Source organism: Canis aureus, chromosome 15 (genome assembly GCF_053574225.1).
Source record: "Canis aureus isolate CA01 chromosome 15, VMU_Caureus_v.1.0, whole genome shotgun sequence".
Classification (NCBI taxonomy): domain Eukaryota; kingdom Metazoa; phylum Chordata; class Mammalia; order Carnivora; family Canidae; genus Canis; species Canis aureus.
Window position 1 is genome coordinate 37,075,072 of NC_135625.1, and position 22,551 is coordinate 37,097,622.

Below are 22,551 nucleotides of genomic sequence, written 5' to 3' on the forward strand. Positions count from 1 at the left end.
CTGTTTGCCAGTGTCTTCTACATTTCTATAGTGTGGTATGCAAGGATTAGTTGGACTACTGAGGCCTTCCTTGGCTTGGCTTGGTCTTTCTAATTAGCAGCCAGCCAGGACCATGCTTCATTCTTCAAGCCCAGTGAAAGCCAGGTTTAATCCAGCAGTGGGTTTTGATGTCAGGTCCTGCTCAGAGTGCCTTCCAGGCACTTCTGCTCCCGAGATGCACTAGGAAAGTCACAGATGCCTCAGACGACACCCACACTCATCTTTGGCCCCGCCATTGCTGCCTATATTAGCAACAGTTTTCTGGATCTTCTCCACAACCTTCCCAGGTATACACTTTCTTCACACCTAAGATGTCTTCATCCGGCCATACTTTTCTTAATTTTGACTCCATCTTTTAGTGAAAAGTCTTTGGAGTTTTCTGGTATGAAAAATATAAGCAGATTATTCCTTATTTTAAAATATCTAGTGGTTGGTCATTTCAGTGGGTATCTGAATTAGGGGATGGAGCCTTGTGTGTTTGAGGCTGTATATTACCTAGACAATAAAATATCTTTTTAAAACAATCCACTAAATGTTCAATTTTGTGCAGTATAGTAGGTGCCAGTTACTGTCACAAGTAGTGAGTGATTATCTTTCCTAAGAAAGATGCAGGATTTAAATAAAAGGGCTTTCTGCCCTATCCCAGCTCCAGTTACCATAAGAGGATACCATAAAAGTTTTGATTTCTCCATCTCCTTCCATTTCTCCCAGCTTGCTTCTTCTTACCTGCCACTACAGGCCCAAGCCTCCTCCAGGAGAGTCCGGAGAGCTCCAACAGGACCCTTCTCACCCTGCAGACTGTGCCGAGGAAGATGAGGAATATTTCTGGAATTTAAATGATGTTGTGTGGACCCTACATCTGTGTGTGCAGTCACTTTGTAAATAGTGACTAGTGCTTACAGAGTTGAGTTAAGGTATTATTCCAGAGTGTTTCCAAAAAAGGAAGATAAAATACGCTCAAATGGAATATGCGGGATTTCAGTCAATTGTCCACCTATAACTTGGTGTGTTTGTATCTACTGCTGGAGGCGAGGGAGATGGTGTTGGGAGTAAGAACCAGCTGTCTCTGAGATACCGTGATGAACTTGTAAACTATTTGGAGAGCATAAACATAATATAAATTTTATGTGGGTGGCAAATTGCTCCCAAGCTGACTGACCCTTTGCAATGAAGAAAAAATTTGTCAGCAGTGTATTTTTGTTGTAGGTCACACTGGTGATTAATGAACGCAGATCCCAGATGTAGACTGTGGAGGAATCAGTCCTCCATGGCCAGTTAATAACCAAGTCTACCACTTGGTTTACTACCACAGTAAACCTCGAGGGATGTTGGTGATTTCCCTCTCACCTTCATCTCTACTCCCTCCACACATATATAGAAGTGCTCTGATGAGGAACACTTCTGGAATGACCTTGCTTTGCTTCAGACAGACATTGGGGCAGAGACAGGCTCAGGCTGTAGTTGCTGTTAGCTCTCCCAGAGGCCAGAGATCCCTGGCTTCCAATTAGCTACAGCACATTCGAGCCAAAACAGCAACAGAAGATAGAATCTATAGATGTGGCCTTATAAAATCGAAAAACATTTAGGATTCTGAGTGGAAATGGAACATAGAGGAAATGGAACATCATCTTTTTAGTTGTAAGCTAAAGACTCAGACAACATACAACTCTGTAGGAAGACATGCTGCATTTTCTTTATAGGGGTTCATCTATAATTCTTCAACGTTGCAAAATACCTGTGCTAGAGTAACTTTTTGAGAAGATAGTAATGAATCTTGGTATTTAATCATTTAGTGTTGAATGAGAGAGTCCATTGTGTACAGTATTAGATCAGAGTTGACCTTCCCCAAAATAGCTTTATTCCTGCATCTACCTGTGAAATTGTGTGTATGTTGGGGGCAGGAAGACTGTTAATATTAGGATGCTCCATAGAGTAACAGGAATACATCCTCTGCTTGGCTAATCCTTCTATCTGCTGTCAGCCAGATCAGAATTCATATAGGTTTGACAGTACTTGGAACTGTCCTTGATATTTCTCATAACAAGTTATCTTGTTAGGAATATGGATATTCTGATTTAGTCTTGTACCTTCTTTTCATCCTTGTTGCCACTTAGCTGTCTGTTGCCCAGAAGATGGCATTCAAGTGGACATCTATCCTTGGTGCCATTCCCCACAGGTTCATTCTGTCCTGGGTCACCAGGTTCCTCTTCCTGCTGTACCCTATGACTGTGTGTGTATGTCCCCCATGGGTGTGTGTGTATGTATCCTGTGGCTGTGTGTGTGTGTGTGTGTACCCTTTGGCTGTGCATGTGTGTATGTGTGTGTGTGTGTACTCTATGGCTGTGTCTCCTTTCTTAGGTTCCCTCTCTCTGTTTCCCCATCACCTAGCAAATAAAGTTCCAACATGATATTTAGTGAGAGCATACGTGTGCCTGTCTCCAAACTCATTATATCTCCCAGCTTGCTGCTTCTTACCTGTCACTGCAGGCACAAAGCCTCCTCTCTCTGCTCCCCCAGCCAGAGCTCACCTGGCTCCTCACCAGCTCGCAGGGCCTGCTCTGTGCCTCAGATCTCTGCTCTGTGATCACATCTCTGTATACCTTCTCCCTGGGGTCAAACTCCTCTTTATACTGGAGCACCTTTCAAATGCTCTTTCGAGTCCTGGCCCTCAGTAAAGTTTGCCTCTTTCCTGACAATACTGCATTCCCCTCTTTTCTCTTTGCTCTCCCTGCACTGATTTAGCAAAGGAGAGACAGTCCCATGACCTGCTCCATGGCTGTGTGCGGTCCAGGCCCGACACCACTTATTAAAAAATGGATCTTTAATCTCTGTCTCGGTGTGTGAATGTTTCTTGCATTAAATGAGTAATTATGAGTTACTACAGCTCTTTGTCTCCAGTACTTTCTGTCAGACTCTTCCTTTTGAATTTCTAACATAGCTATACATCCTTTCCTGAAAACAGGCTTATGGGCCATGTAAAGGTTTCTTGTAGGATCTTCCTCTGTGAACATGCCTCAGGGCTGAAGGCTGGGACAGCCTCATTCAGCTGTCCACCATGGGATGTATCTTCATTAGAATGGGAAATAAATCCCGTCATGCCTTTGATGCTTCTTAGTAGATACTATTCTCTTCACTTCTAGCATACTTGTTTAATTGCATTTGGTGAAGGTATTCCAATAATATCCTGAATCTAAGTATCTTTCTCAACTCTTATATCCTCTGTTGTGTGAATTACTTTTATGTCACTTCTTGAATATTCACATTTAATGACTTACCCCTTCATATGTCCTCAATTATTCTTTTGGGTACTAAAATACTGGGTTATTTTGCATCATTTAATAGCCATCTAGGCAAGATTCAGTTGTAATGAACAGTTCTCAATCTCTGAAGGATCAGAAGAATTTGCAGAGGCAGGAATTTGGTCATATATGTGTTTTGCTTTTCTCAAAATAAGAAAAGAAAAAAGCTAATCCTAGATGGCCTTTTTTTTTTAGAAATAACTTCTTGAAATGGTGGCCACTCTCTGAATACTGCTGTTAATATTAAAGTGTCATCCAAGTCCACAGGACAGCATGCTCTTGCCTTGCTGGCTACCAGCCCTATGAACAAATTTTCCTTCCTTTTTATTTGTTTTCTGTTAAAAGTTAGTTGGAAATTATGTAAATGTAGAGCAGTAATCCCCTCTCCTCTTATAAAGATATGACACACCAAACTTACACTGTATGACTCCATGACCCCCACTCCTAACACCAGTTTTAATCAATTCCATAATTGCAACTTATGCATTATCAGAAGTTGTGTCACATGTAAGATCTCTTTAACAGGAGGAGAGGTTGGCAGGAAGAGGGTAGAGTTTCTATAGTTTTGTTCCATGTATATAACTTTGCATAGACTCTTCTAAGTTACTGAAGCTGATATACAAGAGTCTACAAAACTTCTGAGGTAAAAATGTGCTCCATGTTCTTTAAAATGTTATTTCTCTGCTGAACTTTATTTTGCTACTCTAACAGGTCAGAAAACACAACATATTTCTTTCTTTCTTTTTTAAAGATTTATTTATTTGAGAGAGAGAGAGAGAATATGCAAACATGAGTGGGGTGAGGGGCAGAGGAAGAGAATCTCCAAGCTGACTCCCCTCTGAGCAGGAACCTGTAATGGGACTCGATCTCACATCCCTGAGATCACAACCTGAGCCCAAACAAAGAGTCCGAGGCTTAACCAACTGAGCCACCCAGGTGTCCCACCTATTTCCCTCTTGATGTTCTATCCTGGAGCAATAATATTTATCAGCTAACATAAAGTCATACTACTACTAATGGAACCTTCCAAATATATTGATTATGGATTTTTATTTTCTAAATCTGGAGTGAAGCATCTTGTAAAGGATTCTCTTTTTTTTAAACAAATCTTCCATTATATGAAAACATCAGTACATTTATCTTAATAGACTTTCAGTCTTGAAAATACTTTTGATGGTTTATCATCTCCCAGGTTGGCTAAACCTAATACTGTTGGTTTACATGTGGTTTACACGAACATTATTTTGTTTGGCGATTTAATGCTCTTCTGAGGTTCTTTAGGGAAAGTTCACTCTTGAGGTTGTCAGTGGTAATGGATATAAAAAGGTTTTCACAAGAAAATGGAATAGTCTGGAGTTAAGATTGAGTAAGGTAGATTGGAGAGAACATACTCTTGAAGGAAAAACTGATTTAATTAATTAATTAATTAATTTATTTATTTATTTATTTATAAGATTTTATTTATTCACGAGAGATACACACAGAGAGATAGAGACATAGGCAGAGGGGGAAGCAAGCTTGCTTCAGGGAGCCCGATGTGGGACTTGATCCCCAGACTCCGGGATCACTCCCTGAGCTGAAGACAGATGCTCAACCACTGAGCCACTCAGGTGTCCCCAAGTTTTATTTTTTTTAAAGATTTTGTTTATTTATTCATAAGAGATAGAGAGGCAGAGACATCGGGCTCCCTGTGGGGAGCCCGATGCTGGGACTTGATCCCAGGACCCCGGGATCATGACCTGAGCTGAAGGCAGACGCTTAACCACTGAGCCACCCAGAAGCCCTGGAAAAACTGATTTATAAACAAAAATTGAACTTCTAAAAGGAGTTCAAAATACTTTAGCAAGATGTTTATGATGACAATTTTAATATAACACATTAAAAGAAAACTGCATCATGTATGGGAGGAAAACAAATTAATTTGAGAAAATGTACTCATGTAATCGTTTCCCTTTCCTCCTTTTTAAAAAATAGAGTATTACCTGTTGGGGTCATTCTGACTCCTTTTGTCCCCCATATGCAAATAAAAGGGCTAATTTCAGACTATTCCTACTAGTGTCAGTGACTACCATCAGCACTTAGCCATGCGCTTTCTCTGTAAGGACGTCTCGAGGTAGTGAGAGGAAACATAAACAGTTGTGTCATGAGGTGAGATGGGCCACATCAAGTCAGTTTAGCCTGTGACACAGGTTTCCAGATGTGGGCTGGAATTGCTTGGGAAGATTTAAAGATACGCATGTCCAGGCTCCAGCTTCAGATTCTTACATAGTATATACGAGAATGGGGCCCAGGCAAGTGTTTCTTCAGAATTTCCCAGAATAATTCTAGCAGAGCCAAGGTTGAGAACTACTTATATCAAGAATCATTCAAGTGTCTAGACTCTTCAGAAAAATCTTGAAACCTTTTCACATGAGTAATTTCTATAGGTGTAGAAAGGGACTCTCACTGGGAAGAAATGCATTTTAGAATAAGAAATGATTTAGTGAGAATACCAACAAAAAAATCTTGGTCTTGGCTTAGGTCTGTGAATACATAGAAAAAGATCAAGATTACATGAAGCTATATCAGGCTATATTATGCTTGTGTATACTTGTTGCTGAAGTAATTGCACTGGTTTAGAAATTACACACACACACACACACACACACACACACATACACACCAGTTATAGACTCAGAGGCATAAGTGGCTTTTATTAAACTAATAGCAAATATCTTTTAAGACATAGAGATTGCAAAACCTTTTTTAACTTAAAATATTGCTACTTCTTGTGACAGAGATTTTCTTTGCACACAAATGTCAAAAATATCACCTTCCTCTGCCACCTCCAGCACCATCCATCTAAACTCCAGGTTCATGCAGTAATTGGAAATAAACTACTTCCTGACAATTTCAGTTATCTGAACTAGTTATCAGAAACCACATCTCTTTTTTGATTTAACAGTGGGAAAAATCTGGGAAAAATTATTTTAAAAATATAATGTATTTTCTATAAGTCAAACATTTCTTGCTCAGAGTATATGCTATATAGTAAAGTTATTTTAACCACTTTGCTTCCATTGACCTAGAGTGCATTTCTCTTTTTTGTTGCCTTTTTGACCTGTGATTTTAAAACAGTCTCATTCTGGGTGATTTTGAGACAGTTATTAGCACCTAAATGATACACTCCATAATGGTATACTCATTTCTGGTGTTTTTAAGCTTATGCAAACAACATCACTAATTGCATAATTGTAAGACTTTCACCTCCGTGAACTACAAATCCCAAATTGTAGCTAGACAAGTGTGCAACTGTGTGACGATGGCAATAGCCTCATTGTCAGGTTCATGGATGAGGAACAGGCTTGTGGGTTTCCCCAGCCTTTTCTCCACAGGATGAGACCAATTTATCTTCAGGAGAACACCTTTCCCTGGGTCTCTGTAGGAGAATTATAGCATTCGTCGTAGGACATTCTGTAGCACAGAGAAGATAACTGTTATTCTGAATGTTTGGCTATAATATTGCTTAGAAGTATTAACTGGTCTTAAAGGAAGCTTCAAGTAAGTTCGATTTCTAGGGTTCTGTGGATCTGTAAAGAAAATTAAATTTCTTCATAGTAGATCATAGATAATTCTGAGCGAACTTTCTGGGGCACATTTCCTTTGCTATTATGTGAGATAAAAGAGAAGAAATGATCAAGTTAGTTGATCATATTTATTCAGTGATTTGGGATAAACAATTTGTTTCTTTGATCCAGAGCACAGAATGGTGAAGAAAATCACATCAAGTTAAACTACTTATTGAGGTGTTTGCTAGTAAGACCCAGCAAAAGTTGTTTCCCCTGGAGAAAAGTTACCCCATAGAGGGCTGGGGGAATCCAGAGATCTCTTCCTTTATCTATGTACCTGACAATGAGGCAGTCAGCATTGTCAAGCTGTTTCATACCTGTCACCTACAATTTGGAGTTTGCAAGCCACAGAGGTGGAAGTCTTGTAATTATGTAATTAATAAATTTTATGTGACAGTATGAAACTTAAAAATAGCATTAGAAATATAAAATTATGAGCACCGGGCATTGTATGTTGAATCACTGTGTTGTACACCTGAAACTAATATTGCATTGTATGTTAGCTATACTGGGACTGAAATAAAATTTTTAAAAATCTTGGAAAATAGATAAAATTCAGACCAGCACTTAAAAAAAAGTTATAATTTAGTGAGCATGTCATTTCTAAGGAAAAGATTCAAAATAACTATTCATGGGGCCCCAAACTTTTATATAAAGATGAAAAAGCTGTTTGGGAGTTATGAATTACTGTAGCCTTCTGTTAAATCTGTCTTGACAACTGTTAAAAGGCATTATCATCAAAAATAGGGCTGCGTTTCACTCTGTCTGTCAAATATAACCAACATATTGGACTTGAAGAAAGTGTGACTGTAAGGTGTGTCAAAGCAATTGGAAGAAATAACAACAGATCAGCTACTTCTTGTTACTGTTGGGGACAGGCTTTAGAATAAAACCCCCAAACCAATGCCCTAAGTGAAAACCAAGTTGTTCAGAATTACCATTCGTAAGCTGAGAGCAAATAGAATATAGGTATTCAGAATTTCTTTTCTATTGTTGTGTAAGTCAACTAACCAACTTGTCTAAAAAATAAGTACCATAAAGGAAACATTTCCGCAAGTTCACACGACATCCTTGGTGGTCTGGGATCATGTGTGGTGGTGAGCCACCTTGTTGAGAGGCCTCTGGAGCTTCTTGTGGAGTGCACAGATCACTTCTGCAGTGGAGAAAGCATTGACTGGAAAACCGAAGGCTTGGCTCTCGACCCAGCTTGACCTGTCCCTGTGGTCACCTCTTAGATACTTGGGTTAATTCTAGGTTCTGCTCCTTTATGCTTAAATGAAGTGGGTAGTAGACTATGTGACCTTTGAGGCATTCCCACCTCTGAGATGCCTAGATTCTAAATTCTACTTCTTCCACTTGTTCCTCTTGCATTATTGAACTTCAGCTACTATGTAAACAACAGCTTGTAAATATCGGCAATATAAATATTGCATATTAAATAATAACTATTCATAATATTTATCCTGTGAATATTATATATTAACTATGTTAAATATTAAATACATTACAAATATGTAGTTTTGAATAAGTTATATAAATTAAATATTATTTAGTAAATAGTAAGTATAATATTTACTTATAAATAGCTACTTTTATATGTATATAAAATTTAGAAAATGAGTACCTGTTTAGACTTCAAACTGAATTTCATCTTTACAGCAAATCATGTCACTCTGAGCTGTATCTATACTTGGTTAGTTGAAGTTCAACAATGAAAATGGTATATGTTTAATGTAGTAAATATAAATACTTATTATATAGCAATATATTATTATTTTTATTTTTTAAGATTTTATTTATCCGTTGGATATATATATATATATATATATAGAGAGAGAGAGAGAGAGAGAAAGTGAGTGGGAGGGAGAGAAAGAGAGAATCTGAAGCAGACTGTATGCTGAGCACAGAGCCTGCTCTGGGGCTTGATCTCATGACCAGAAGATCATGACCTGAGCCGACACTAAAGAGTTGGACACCCAATTGACTGAGCCACCCAGGTGCCCAAGCACTATATAATTATTATATATATACTACATTTTATACAACATTGTAGAATATATATTTACTATAATGCATAATATATAAATGTATACTAATTATATAATAAAGTACAATTACATAAAGGTGTGAATCAAATAATATATATTATATATAATTCTATATGTAATAACCCAATTTTGTTCTTCATGGACTTACTTGAAATGATTGCTGTTAGTTATGAGAAGATTTGTATAGCCATGTCAAAAAGGATACATTTTCTCTAAGGCACTCACCACTGGTTTCTTCTAGTTCCTGAGACCACCAGTTGTCTTCCCCCCATTTTGGCATCCTAACTAAACTTAGCTTTCTAAGTAGAGAGATTTATAACTGTAAGTTGGCCAGTTTCTTGAGAATTTTGGAAAGTCAAAATAGCTAGAAGGAATTTTAACAACTCTCAAACTCCAAATCCCTTTGTGGTTGATACAGTTCAATATTTCCTTATTCTTTTCTTGATGTATTTCTTGCCTTTGCTAGTTTTCCATTTTTGAGGAGGGAACTAAAGTGTCCGAATTGCATGCAGGGCATTTAAAAATAATTTGTTCTGCATCTCTAATTACCTTTATCTATTATGTTAGGATTTTACTCATTTTGCCAAATTGCATTGCTACAAAGCCCATTAGAGATTTTAAAAACCAGGATTAGTGCATGCTGCATATTCAGAACTTCAGTTATTAATTCATTTCTAGTGGAAAATTTTTGTTCTAATTATTATAGCATTGCAATATTAGACATTGGTCAAAGCTTCCATAGATAGTTATAAAGCAACTTGAATTTATTTTAAAGTAAATTAGTTGACTATAATCAGGGATCAAAAATAAGTATACCACACCACTTTCTCATATAGCATACTGTCTAATGTGTAATACTCACAGTTTTAAGTCAAAGGGCATTCAGCAAATAATGTCATGCCAATCTGTGTCCTTCAAAGTTAACCACATAATAACACTGGTATTGATGGATTCCTTAGAGTTGAAACTCCTATATATGAAAAAAAATTAAAGATATTTAGTTGAATTAAAGACATAAAAACAATTTTATTAGTTGTGGTAATGACTGTTAGTGGGAAGCTTATGTTTGTATCCTTTCATTGGAATCAACAGGGTTGACCCCAGGCAGAGTTGTGTTCCTTCTGACTATTTTTGATGACTCTTAAAAAAGCAAATGTCATATATTTCTCACTTTCTTTCTCTACTTAGAAAAATTTCTCATAACTAGTCATACAGATACTCATTGACTGTTGGGTTCCATTTTAAGAAAACAGCTTAACTCTAAATTGTGGCTTAACCAGGTTTCTCAATTTTCAATCAATGACAGGCCTCCAGGTATCAATAAAATAATCTGCTAGGAGGGTAGAGGTGTTTCTGAAATGATGTTTTGTTCAGTTTCTTGATCTTCATTTCCCGTGGTTTGAGTAGCAGAGGATAAAATAATATATATGATGAAGTCATATCCCTTGAGATTTTTCCCTAAAAAAGCTGACTGAGGTCACATTGGGCAGTTGAAGAGCCAGAGGGACCTAGAATTCACTCCGGCTGTTCTCACTGGGATAGAGTGCCAGTTTGTCCTCCAGTGGACCTAATCTTAATGATGAGGGTGCATAGAAAACTTTCAGTCCTTTCCCTTTAGCATTTAATAGGCAATGACTGTGACAGGTATGATTTGTTTCCTAAAGTCTTCTGCGTATCTTTTTTAAAAAAAAATTTAGCAAATTAAATAAGGCACAATACCTACATACATAAAGATACTAAGAATACTAAGACGCCAGATTTACTCAGATTTGGCAGTCTCATGACTTCCGTTGGGTGGGTTAAAAAAATGGGGCATTCTTGGTGTCTAAAACAGAGGGTAGGAGCCTGGTCTTTGGTCAATGAGATTCTCCTTTAGCTTCACAGTCAGTGCTGATGTTCTTTCTGATTAGTCTCAGAAATGCTGCTCAAAGAGCTGCATCCTCAGGGTGAGACCATAGGCTCAACCACAGGGCCCTGCCTCCCCTGCTGCTCTGGAAGGTCACCTCTAGGCAGCAGCACCTGCTGACCCTCTAGAGCCTTTTTGGACTGATCTGCACTTTACATACAAGCAGGGTGTAGGACTCTTAACAGAAACACCCCCATATGCTCTGGATCCTTCCTAGTCCCAGAAAAGCCAATCTTGTCTTCCCCCTTGAGCCATTCTGCCTTCTCCTAGCCTTGAGTATTCCCAACCCACCTCCCCCTAAACTTTGGCTCCACATCCTTTTTGAATATGTATTTGTAGAAACAACTGTTAATTATCACTTGGGAAAAGAGAAGTCTACCTCTTGGTTTCAAGGACCAGAATTGGAGATGGGGGTGGAAGGCTCCTATGGCACCAGAACAAAATACAAATTAATATCTTAGTCAATGATACTCTTCCCTAACTCTTTGTCACAATGAAGATTGATTGCTTAGAGTTTTATATTTTTGCCCCAGTTTCTTTGTATGTTACCGGGTGGAGGAAAGGAGGAGTAGTGATGAAGAATAGGGTTCAGACATGTACACTCAGTGGCAACAAGGGTTGCTTTAAGAAAATAAAGCAAGGAAAATAGAGTAAATTGGCAAAGACCGTCAGAAGGAAACGTATTGGAAGGACATGTATCTGGTAGTTCTGGATGGAAGTACTGATATCTATTCTTTCAAAGTATGTTTATGGAGAGATGGGATACTCGAATGTTAATAAAACTCTTAGACTAGAAGAGATACAAGAAAGATATGTCTGCTTTTAAATAAGAAGCTGTGTTATGTTCAATGTCTTATTCATTTGAAAATTTGTGTGCATGCAGTATTGAGCTTCAAAGTTGAGTAAGATAGAGTCCCCACTGTCAAAGATTGAACATTTGTGCAAAGAAGTCAGATTTGCCTGGAGCTGATGATGACTTCAGTATAGTTGAGATGGTGTGAATGAAGAACTTCTAGAATATTAATGAATATGTGAAATGTAAACCTGTTCTGAGGGAGCAAGATTGCCCTTTGAGGTTGTAGGGTGAATGGGTATAAAGTACATAGGATAAATGGTAATGGATAGGGGTGTGGAACTGCAAATAAAAGGAAGAGTGTGAGCAAAGCTAATAAAATTGAGAACTGATCATGGAATGTTTGAGGATTGGCAAATCCTTGGTAGAATGAGTGTCAGGAGAAGGTTGCTGAAGATGAGGATATAACCTCAGATCTTCCTGGAGAGAGCCTTGTGGGAACTTCCAAAGGCATGAGTGTTTCATTTCAGAGACAGTAGGGAGTTATCATTTATTTTTAACCTGGAGAATAGTATGTTCAAATCTCTGTATCAGCACCTTCTTTCTTTTCTTCCTCTCTTTTTTCCTTTTAGGTGATTCATATGCTTTGTGGAAGATGTAGGGGAACAAATATAATAATAATAATGTGGAGCCTGGCACTGTCATACAATCTGCTACAGCTCTTCTGAAGGAAAAGTTGGCAATATGTAACAAAACCACATATGTACTTACCTTTTGATTCAAGATCCCACTTCTAGGAATTTATGCAAAAGACCCATCTCCAACTATATGAAGCTACATACGAATTAGATTATGTATTGCAGTGTTGTTTGTAAATGCAAATGCTGGAAACAACTTAAATTTCTACACATAGGACAATGGTTGAATAAACTATTATATCTACACAGTGAAGTACTACATAGGTATAAAAAGTCAGGAAGATTTTTGTGAATTGATTATTATTGAGTTATTTCCAGAATGTACTGTTAAATGGAGAGGCAAAGTGCAAATACATTTCTATATGTTGCCCTTTATGTTAGAAAAATAATCTGAAAGATGCTAATTGTACAAAAGAAATAAAGAAAGTATAAATCAGAAGCTAATGAGATCAGTTATCTTAGTATATGTACTGCCGAAGCAAGCACTGAGATCAGGTATCTTTAGGAGAGGGCTGAGGAAAGACTAGAAAGAACAGGAAGTAGGTAGTAGAGATGAGAGAGGGAGCAATGCTTCTCTGTACCTTCTATTTTGTTCTGCCTTTTAGAATCAGAATAATGTTTATTTAAAAAGATAATTAAAATTTACCAGGCTGTGAGTGGAAGCCAAAGGGAATACAAGTAATATAAAGGAACCTAACTTTATCATAAATGAGTTAAATAACCATCTAAAAGAAAAGAACTAACCTATGTAACTTTGGAGAATAGCATTTTGACTAGATATGTAAGACCAAAGACAAAAGGGTGTTTTCCAGTGCCACACTTTATTTAGTAAATTTGTTTCCTACAGAATGAGTTAGCACTTGTGTATTTATGAGTAATTTAGGATTAAACAAATAGATAAAGATTTTTTGGATAATGAGCATGGAATTTGTCGCTTTTGGAAGGATGAAGTATAGAGTAAACACTCTGGGTATTGGATTAGAAATGGAGGTATTAATATGGATACATGGTTTTTACTATATGGTTTTACTATATGGTTTTACTATATGTACAGACAGATATATACAGAAATATAGATGTGAGTGTGTTCATGCATGTGCAAGTATGTGTGTAAATGCCTTTATTGCCTACCTTTGTCTGAGAGAGACTAGAAGCAGTGACAACCCAGTAGCAATGAGCACACCTTGACAACCAAATCCTGATTTCTAAATACCATTTTCCAATGAAAAGAAACTTGGAAAACTGATTCCAGAATAGGAGAAGAGAAAATCCAAGGTTAGTCACAAATATTTTGTATTACCAAAATATGTTTAAAAAGATAGGAATATTTTGAAAGGACTCAGAAGCAGACCAGAAAGAACTCTTACTGGCCAAAGGTGGAACAACTTGGGAAAATAAACGAATCAGTAGGACAGTTTACGTTTTAATCCATAAGATAAATGTCTATAAGTCCATACTGATATAAATACTTGAAAAAGTCAATAAATGGGGGAGAAGGGACTATTTAGAGAATTCCATTTACTAAATGTAGAAAGAATGGGGGAAATAGAAACATCAGTATTAGACAGACAACATGGTAATATTGATGCAGGCCAGATCCAATGATAGAAGTGAATTTGTGGATGAAAATTTGAGTTGAGGGAGGGATGTCTAGGTGGCTCAGTGGGGTTCAGCATCTGCCTTTGGCTCAGGGCGTGATCCTGGAGTCCCGGGATCGAGTCCCACATCGGGCTTCCTGCATGGAGCCTGCTTCTCCCTTTGCCTGTGTCTCTCTGCCTCTCTCTCTCTCTGTGTGTGTGTCTCATGAATAAATAAATAAAATCTTAAAAAAAAAGAAAAATTGAGTTGAAATAGGAGCGTCTCAAACCATCTCCTCCAAAGTATTCATTAAATTACAGAGGGAAAAATAGAACATGTATTGTGGAGAAATCCTGAAGGCACCACTTTTACGACGTGATCAAAGGTACTATCAGTAATAATAAGACATTAGCATCATGTATCCCTTAATATGACACACTGAGAAGGACCTACCATCATTTTTGTGGTTTTCTTGCCAAAAATAAAACCATAGCCTCAAATCAAATTTTGAGAAAAAAACAGAAACATTGAGGGACAGTCACAAAGTTACTGACCACTTTTTTTTCTTTTTTTTGCTCCGAAGTATCAAGGTTGTGAAATATAAGGAAAGACAGAATGATTATAAACCGGAGAGTAAGGAGCCTTGACAACTCAGTGTAATGTGGGATCCTGGATTGTCTCCTAGAACAGAAAAAAGACATTCATGGGAAACTGGTGAAATTTCAACAAGATCTGTAGTTTAGTAAATAGTATTGTACCAAGGTTAATTTCCTGGGTTTCACAATTATATGATTTTATAAGATACTAACATTAGGGGAAGATGACTGAAGTGTGTAAAGGAAATCTTGATACATTGTAAGCCTAAAATGATTAGAGAGAGGGAGAGAGAGGTACAGATAAAGAGCTTGGGAGGTGATTTGAAAATTTCAGCAGTGGTTGGAAAGCCATGGGTTTGAGAGACACAGTTTTGTGCCTGATTAAGTGGGGTGAGACATAGTGGAGGCTGGGAGGAAGGAGAAAGGGTAGAATTTGACTCTTGTTAATCCAGTATGGATAAATTCAACAGCTAACCCTTCTGCTTGAAATATTTATTTAGCATTGAGCGACTCAGTGGTGCCATTGGGTTTCGAGGAATGAGAGAAGCTCCAAATCTCCAAATGGAGATGGGCCAAGAGCCAAATCTAGAAAATCCTTTCATGGGAGAAATTCAATCTCTCCACTCTTCCCTTAGGATTCAGGATGTTTTCTGCATTATGAAAGGGGAAAGCTAAACCAAATGCAACTGAAATGCAGTGCAACAGAATGATCTTATTCCAAATGCAAGAATTGCAAGGCTCTTTACATATTTTCTTTTCTCTGATGTTGTATGACATCAGGACTTTTAGAGGATTTTCAAAAGCTGCTTTAAAGACCCTTCTTTCCAGGACCAGACATAATAGTGGTAGCTGTGTGTGTGGATGTGAATGCACAAGATAGAACAAAGAGAGCAGGAATTTTGAAGGGATGCTATCTGAAGGCAGGATGGAAGATGAGATTTTAAAAAACTCTTTTACTTCTTTGGAGAACATGTATTAAGTATTAATGAAGATCTTGCATTGCAAAGTATTAAAAAGAAGATAATGGTCTAGGAAATTTAGATAGTTATTTAGGATTTTAAGACATTAAATGTTCAAGATAAGTAGGCCATCCCCTGTATTAGGTAGTAGAATTAATAAAAATTACCATTTATTGAGTGGTTAGCCAGACAGTAGAGAATAATCGTTATGTGTGTGCATTTTAATTTTCATAAAACTCTACAATATTTATCTTCCTATTTGACAGATAAAGAATCTAATCTTTGGGGCAGCATTGCCCAATTGAAGCACAGTGCAAGTCACAAATATAAGCTACATATGTAATTTTAAATTTCTTTTAAGATTTTATTTTTAAGCAATCTCTACACCCAACATGGGGCTTACACTCACAACCCAGAGATCGAGAGTGGCATGCTCCACTGACTGAGCCAGCCAGGCACGCCTGTAATTTTTAATTATTAGTAGCCACATTTAAAAGGATAAACAAGTGAAATTAATTTTAGTTGTATGTACTATTTAACTCAATTCATCTGAGATATTATTTCAGTATGTAATTGTATAAAACATTATTAATGAGATATTTTACAGGTTTTATACTGTATCTTTTAATTGGAACTTATTTATACATTGGCATCTCAGTTTGGATGCTGAATTTTTATTGGAAATACTTGATCTGTATTTAGATTTCATGAAATGTACAGTTGAAACAGATTTACTTACCAAGTTGTTCAACATGCTCGAAGTTGTTCCAAGAATTGAATAAAGTTATCTGTTTTTAAATTTAAATTTTAATTAATTAAAATGAAAGAAAATTTACAATTCAGCTCCTCCATCACACTTGACACATTTGAAGTGCTCAGTAGCAACATGTGGCTGATGGTGATCACAGGGGACAGGATAAGTTTAGAGAATTACAATCAGTTACCCAAGACCTCAGAGCTCATCAGTGCTGGAACTGACATTTAAATCTGAATTAACATGACTCACAATTTCAATGATCTTCACTCTAACTTCTTACATGGAAATATTGTTGCTTAGCAGAAGTTGGGTGGTAATGAGAGTTTGCTTAGTTGAATGAATTCTCTCTTCTACTTTGGGTAATTGTACTTCAGCTGATGGGCCGAATGCCTATCATAAGTTGTCCACTGTGAGGCAGCTTGTTTATAAGCATGAGCAGGTGGGCTTTCAGAGAGGAGCAAGCAAACACACTTCACAGGCAGAAATGCTAATGTATTTCTTGGTCAATCTCAGTCATGGCCACAGTGAAATGAGAACAAAAATGCAAATGGTTAGCTGAAACCATTTCACGCTGGAGGCTGGTTCTGTTTTACCAGGCAGGGTTCTCTGGTGGTTGTTCTTCACTAAGAGTCTGAGTTGTTTGTCCTTGTCATACCGTTTTTCTTTCTGTTTTATGTATTTTGGGGCTTTTTCGTGTTACAAAAACAAAGGCTACTAGATTCCTCTTCTCGAGGGAACTCACAATGATGTCCCCAGTGAGAAGGGAAATCTTGACAAAAATCCCTTAATTGCCAGAGAAAATTGCCATGGACTTGATCTTTTTTTTTTTTCTTTTCCCACTCAGTATCATTAGAGAATCATTTTGAAGTTCCTATTTTTCACTAATAATAATATTTTAAAAAGCCCTGAAAGCACTCTGGCTTCATTTCTTGATGCTAGCCTGTCTGTTTCAGACATGGGTTCCTGGGAAAGATGCTTGCTTGTTAGTGATTTGCATTTTGGCAACGGGTTTTCCTTAGGAAGAAAATGTGTGTTGGGCAGTATCTGCCCATGAAAACAGAAAACCCTGTTTCTTGACTTTGACCATTCTTCAGATGGTAGATAATTGTTTTTGCACACAGAGAAGGAAAAGCATAAAGAAGAGAAATTGAATGATATGCCAGCGATTTTAGTTAATTTCATAATAACTTAATCTACATCAGACAAAATAAAATAAATCACAACCTAAAAGGAAATGACTTTTTAATGAAAATTATTCAGACATGTCGTGTGTGTGTGTGTGTGTGTGTGTGTTCTTTTTCAAACAGAAAAGCCATTAAATAGGGGGAAAAAAAGAGCGAATATTAAAAGCCTGTAGTAATTTTGTAAGCCAGTGTTTTGTTTTTCTCTTTAGTTTTCTATATGAAATGTTGGATGCAAATTATATGGGATAAAATAATTGTTCTCTCCCTGAACTATAGTCACAGAGTGACCTATTGGGTTTGCTCTATTTACTGTGTCTGCAGCGTAATTATGAAGACTTAGCTGTTCTTCCAAATAGTTACAGATGTGGGAGAAAAATAAATTACTTTTGCATGCTAGCCCTGGAAGTCGTGCTGTTGTAATATAATGTAATCGGCCATGAACAAAAGGAAGTTATTATATTCATTTATATTAGTTTGAAAGCCAAAGAAATGTATTATATTATTTTAGTCTGAAAAATTGAAGCAGTGCCATTGATGGTTTTACCCCCTGATCATCCAGCTTTATTCTGAAGGTCATCTTCATGAAATGTGGTCATTGCAGCCTTTTCATTTTACTTAAGATATAAGCAAATCATGATAGCTGTCATCAAATATTTGAAGATTTATGGAAGAGAGGTTATATTTGTTCTGTGTGACTTCAGGTGGGAGAAACAGGATCAGTGGCTGGAAGTGACAAGACAGATTTTAATTGAATATAAGGAAGACATGATCATGGTCAGAACTATCGAAAGATAGAAGGCAAATAATTCCTTGAGACCTGAGGAGTTCCCAGTGTCTTCGTGTCCTTGGAGGTCCCTTCCCTTAAAGCCAGACATTCTCCAGAATTAGATCACTAGATAGGTGGACTTAAAAACATAAGCAGAAAGCATCTAAAGTTCTTTTACTTCCAACTTTGAGACCCATGAAATCAGGCCTCTAGAGGGAGCCTGGGTTTGTAGCAAAATATTGTAGAATTGTGAGTGAGCCACTTGGATATCATGACTTGGGGAAAATTTCTCCTACCACTATGTAGATATGCATACATGGGAAGATAGTGGTGGTGGGAGGAATTTTAATGTATAAATGTATAAATTTTAAATATATTTAAAAAGGAAGTAATGATACATTTTACCTTTATAATGCAGAAATCAATTAGGTTAATATGGCTTTCTGTGATATATGTAGATCTACTTGTTAAACTTTAAATACCACTTTAATGGAAAGATAATGAAGTGTTTCATTCTTCACCTGGGATGGCAAAAAGAATAACAGAGAGTTGACAAACTATGTAGGGGAGTGGGTAAATGATGAAAGGTAGGCCAAAAAAAAAAAAATGACCTTTGAAAGAGGTGGCAGATATTTTTCCATGCACTTTTTAAAAATTATTTTCAGTTATAAGATGCTTTCAGTATGTTCTCACCTAATGATCACCCTTTGACTCACTGGCTTAAAAATATCCATTTGATTTTTTTTTCTCAGTTTCTCAAGGTTACCAGTTATATTTTCAGGTTTGATATACACTTTATAGATGTAATGTTGGTCATTTTTTAAATCACTCCTTTTTAAAAGGGACAGATACTGTAATTGGTGCTATTTTTTCTGAATACTATGAAAAATTATTGAGGCATATACATAGAGTGTGAGAGACAGAAACACAGAGAGACAGGGATACATATCCATTCTAAGGGGTTATTTTGAGTAAGCCTTAATTATTTAAGTTTTTAAATCCCTAGTGAAATTTTGGTAATTCTTCATAGCCAACCAGGTTGGTAAAACTTATGAACTACCTCTGGAAGGGGATTCGTTTAGATTTATTTACAAGCATTAGAGGAAGAAGACCCTTTTTTGTTTTTTAAAGATTTTATTTCTTCATGAGAGACACAGAGAGAGAGAGGCAGAGATATAGGCAGAGGGAGAAGCAGGTTCCCTGTGGGGAGCCTGAGGTGGGACTTAATCCTGGATCCCGGGATCACACCCTGAGCCAAAGGCAGACACTTAAGCACTGAGCCATCCGAGTGCCCCAGAAGAAGACCTTTTGTAATAAATCATCTCCATCATGAATCATCTCTGGAATTTCATATCTAATATTTTTTTAAGAGTATTTAACTGAAGTTAGGATTAACTTCTGGGGTGATTAGACATTTTTTTCTAAGTCCAAAGTTCCATTTATATTTGAAATACTTTAAACTTGTTTAACAGGAAATTTGAAATATTATTTATCCCATTCACTCGTGTTGTGCTTTTGTTTTTAGTTTGTCATTGATATTTCCACTTGAAAGACAGTTTGGCAAGTCTCAAATTTTGTTAGAAAAATGTGTTCCTGGTTGGGAATGTACAAAACAGTAGTCAACACCATAGCTTCAAATTCAAGGGCAGGACTTATGTTGAGATAAACGCTGTACTTTGCATTGCCTCATTACTACTCTCTGGTTACTGGTCATCTTAAGATATCTTACCTGCCTAGTGTTCTCTCATTCTGCCCTTTCCCAAGGCATTCAAGTGAGGTGGCATTAGTCAAAGCAGCTGGTGATCTTCAGTATTCTCTGAGATGGTTGTGGACTCAGCCATTTGCCTGGTACTGGTTACTACCGGGATAATGAGAAAACTTACAAGTAATTCTTTGGTTAAGGGAGGAGAGATTCCAAAGAGGGTGAGAAGGGATGAGCTGGGGGAAGGGAAGTCCCCTTAGTGCAAAATTGTTTAAATTGCCTTAGATTGAAATGATAGAGTTGGAAATAGAAGGAAGAGCAATGCATCGTCATTTGCAGTGTACCTGGCTTAATTAACCTTGCATTTCCACTTGTGCAGTCTTTTGGGTGGGTGAGGAGAGAATTCTCTGGGATAAAATTGACCCTGCTTTCCTACACATGCATATGGAAATACCATGCAGGGACTTTGCAATTAATATTGATTCAATGTCAGAAGCTCCACATTGATTGCAAGGGGAAAGACTGTTGGCGGGCGGTGAGGGGCAGGGTGGCTTCTGAAATCTTCTTTCGGAAAGTATGGAGATGCGAACCCTAATTATTGACTTATGGGGAAATCTTGAGGTTACATGCTGGGGCTGTGATGATCCACTTCTCATTTGCTATAGAGGCAGCTTCTTCATACCACTTTGATTATCCTATCTATTTCTTACTAAAAAGAAGGAAATGTTTGCAATAGAAGTGATAGGATGAGTTACCTGTCTTCAGCCTTTTCTGTGTAATGATAATATGTGCATCTATAAACAGAAGCCTAGAGAGAGGGCAGCTTTTATTCCAGTCCGTGATTTTTGTGTATCACGCGTCTCTGTCAGAAGGGCGTCCTGTCAGTAAGTAATTTACAAAGCCTTACATGGAGTAGACACAAATTAGTAGCCAAATTCTTACCAGCTAATACAATTCACTTCTCACCTGGGACCCCATTCTGTGACATGAATCCAAGGACATTCTTACAGTGAAGCTGTAGACATGTGAACATGTTTTATGACCCAACAGTCCTGGGTTAACAACTATCAAGGGGAAGTCCAATTAGCAAATTTATTCATTTGGGCCCTATTTACACTTCTGCTGTCAACTCTAATTACTTATTTTTGAAATAACTCTGGCCTTCACTGTGGTCTCCAGTGCCTGTCAGGGAATGATCATCTGCTTGAATCTCCTCAACTATATTAGTATTTCACAGGTCTGCCATCTGGTAGTAGGAACTAAAGCTCAATCAATATTTATACATATGAAATGACAGTTCCTGAGAAGGGATAGTATGGACTTAAGTGAATGCATGGTTAATGTTTATACTAGAATTACAACCATAGCCATGATTTGTGGATCAGTAACGAGTATACTATGCCATGGATAGTTTTAGTCTTTAACAGGAAGGAGCCATGATGCTATAAAACTTAAGAGGACAGAAGCCTGCAGTTTCACTGCTTGAAGGCAGAAGAAGGGGAGAGGGAGAGAGTCAGACTGGGTAGGGTCAGACTGGGTAGACAATAGCCTCGAGTGACACTGGAGATAGTGATGGCAAGACAGCCATGCTGCTGACCATTTACTTTGTATGTGGTGCCTTCCATAAAACCCACTATCCCCAGGAACACTGGCTGAGAGCAGATCCCAGCTCAACTGGGCTCTTCCTCATTCCTCAACAGTGAACAGTTTTGGAACTTTCATGCTTGGCAACTTCCCTCACAATTTTGGTATCGACCAACACTAATGTTTGCCCATGAATGGAGCTCTGTTTCAATGTATGGATTTAGAAACTTCGGAATGACCTTGCCACCCAAAGTCCTGTATTCTCAGAGTAGAAGGAACTGCAGTGACTTCTCACCTGCCCACTCCTGCTGCAGAGGAGACATGAGGCATGGAAGGTTTAGCTGAGGCTTAGGTGACACGGTCATGGCCATACTGGCTTAGGGACAACGCCTGGAGTGATCTCATGCCCATTCTTTCAGCCTTATCGCTTGTTTGAGCTCTTAGTTATTGCAGGTCTTTGCCTCTGTTACATGGGACATGTGTGTCTGGAAAATAAGCCTTTCTTTGTCAATATAAATATTGTTTAAGTGTGAGTCATCTTTGGAACAAACTCAGAGCACTACAGCATAAATATTAATTCAATTGTGGATAGTTAGTGGCTCTCAAAGCTTCTCTGTTCTCTATTGAAGTATAGGATTCCCATGAATTATTTCACTCACATTTTTGTCAATACAAGTTACCATTTTTACCGAATAATTTATTTATTTTTAAAGATTTTATTTATTTTAGTCAGAGATAGTGTGAGTGGGGGAAGGGGTAGAGGGAGAGGAAGAGATAGTGTGAGTGGGGGAAGGGGTAGAGGGAGAGGAAGAGAGAGAGAGGGAGAGAGAGAGAATCTCAAACAGACTTAGGGCTGAGCTCAGAGCCCGATGGGGAGCTCCATCTCATGACCTTGAGGTCATGACCTGAGCCGAAATCAACAGTTGGATGCTTAACTGACTGAGCTGCTCTGGCGCCCCTAGCTAATAATTTAGAATATTCTCAAACTTTCAAAGATAGAGTCTTTTCCTAGGGAGTTCATTTAAATTGCAGAT

The 22,551-nt window shown here is 37.6% G+C and overlaps 2 protein-coding genes across 9 annotated transcripts in view; both read left to right on the top strand.

Annotated features, from left to right (window-relative positions):
* The window catches only part of LOC144285105 (uncharacterized), a 31,720-nt gene extending 30,795 nt beyond the window's left edge, over positions 1 to 925 (top strand). Inside the window, exons 4-5 of the mRNA XM_077850366.1 lie at positions 175 to 326; positions 751 to 925. Of these exons, the coding sequence (XP_077706492.1) occupies positions 175 to 326; positions 751 to 925 (327 nt within the window). The remainder of the gene's footprint in view (positions 1 to 174; positions 327 to 750) is intronic.
* Positions 1 to 22,551, top strand: part of UNC5D (unc-5 netrin receptor D) — a 537,391-nt gene that overhangs the window by 36,798 nt on the left and 478,042 nt on the right. The window lies entirely within an intron of this gene.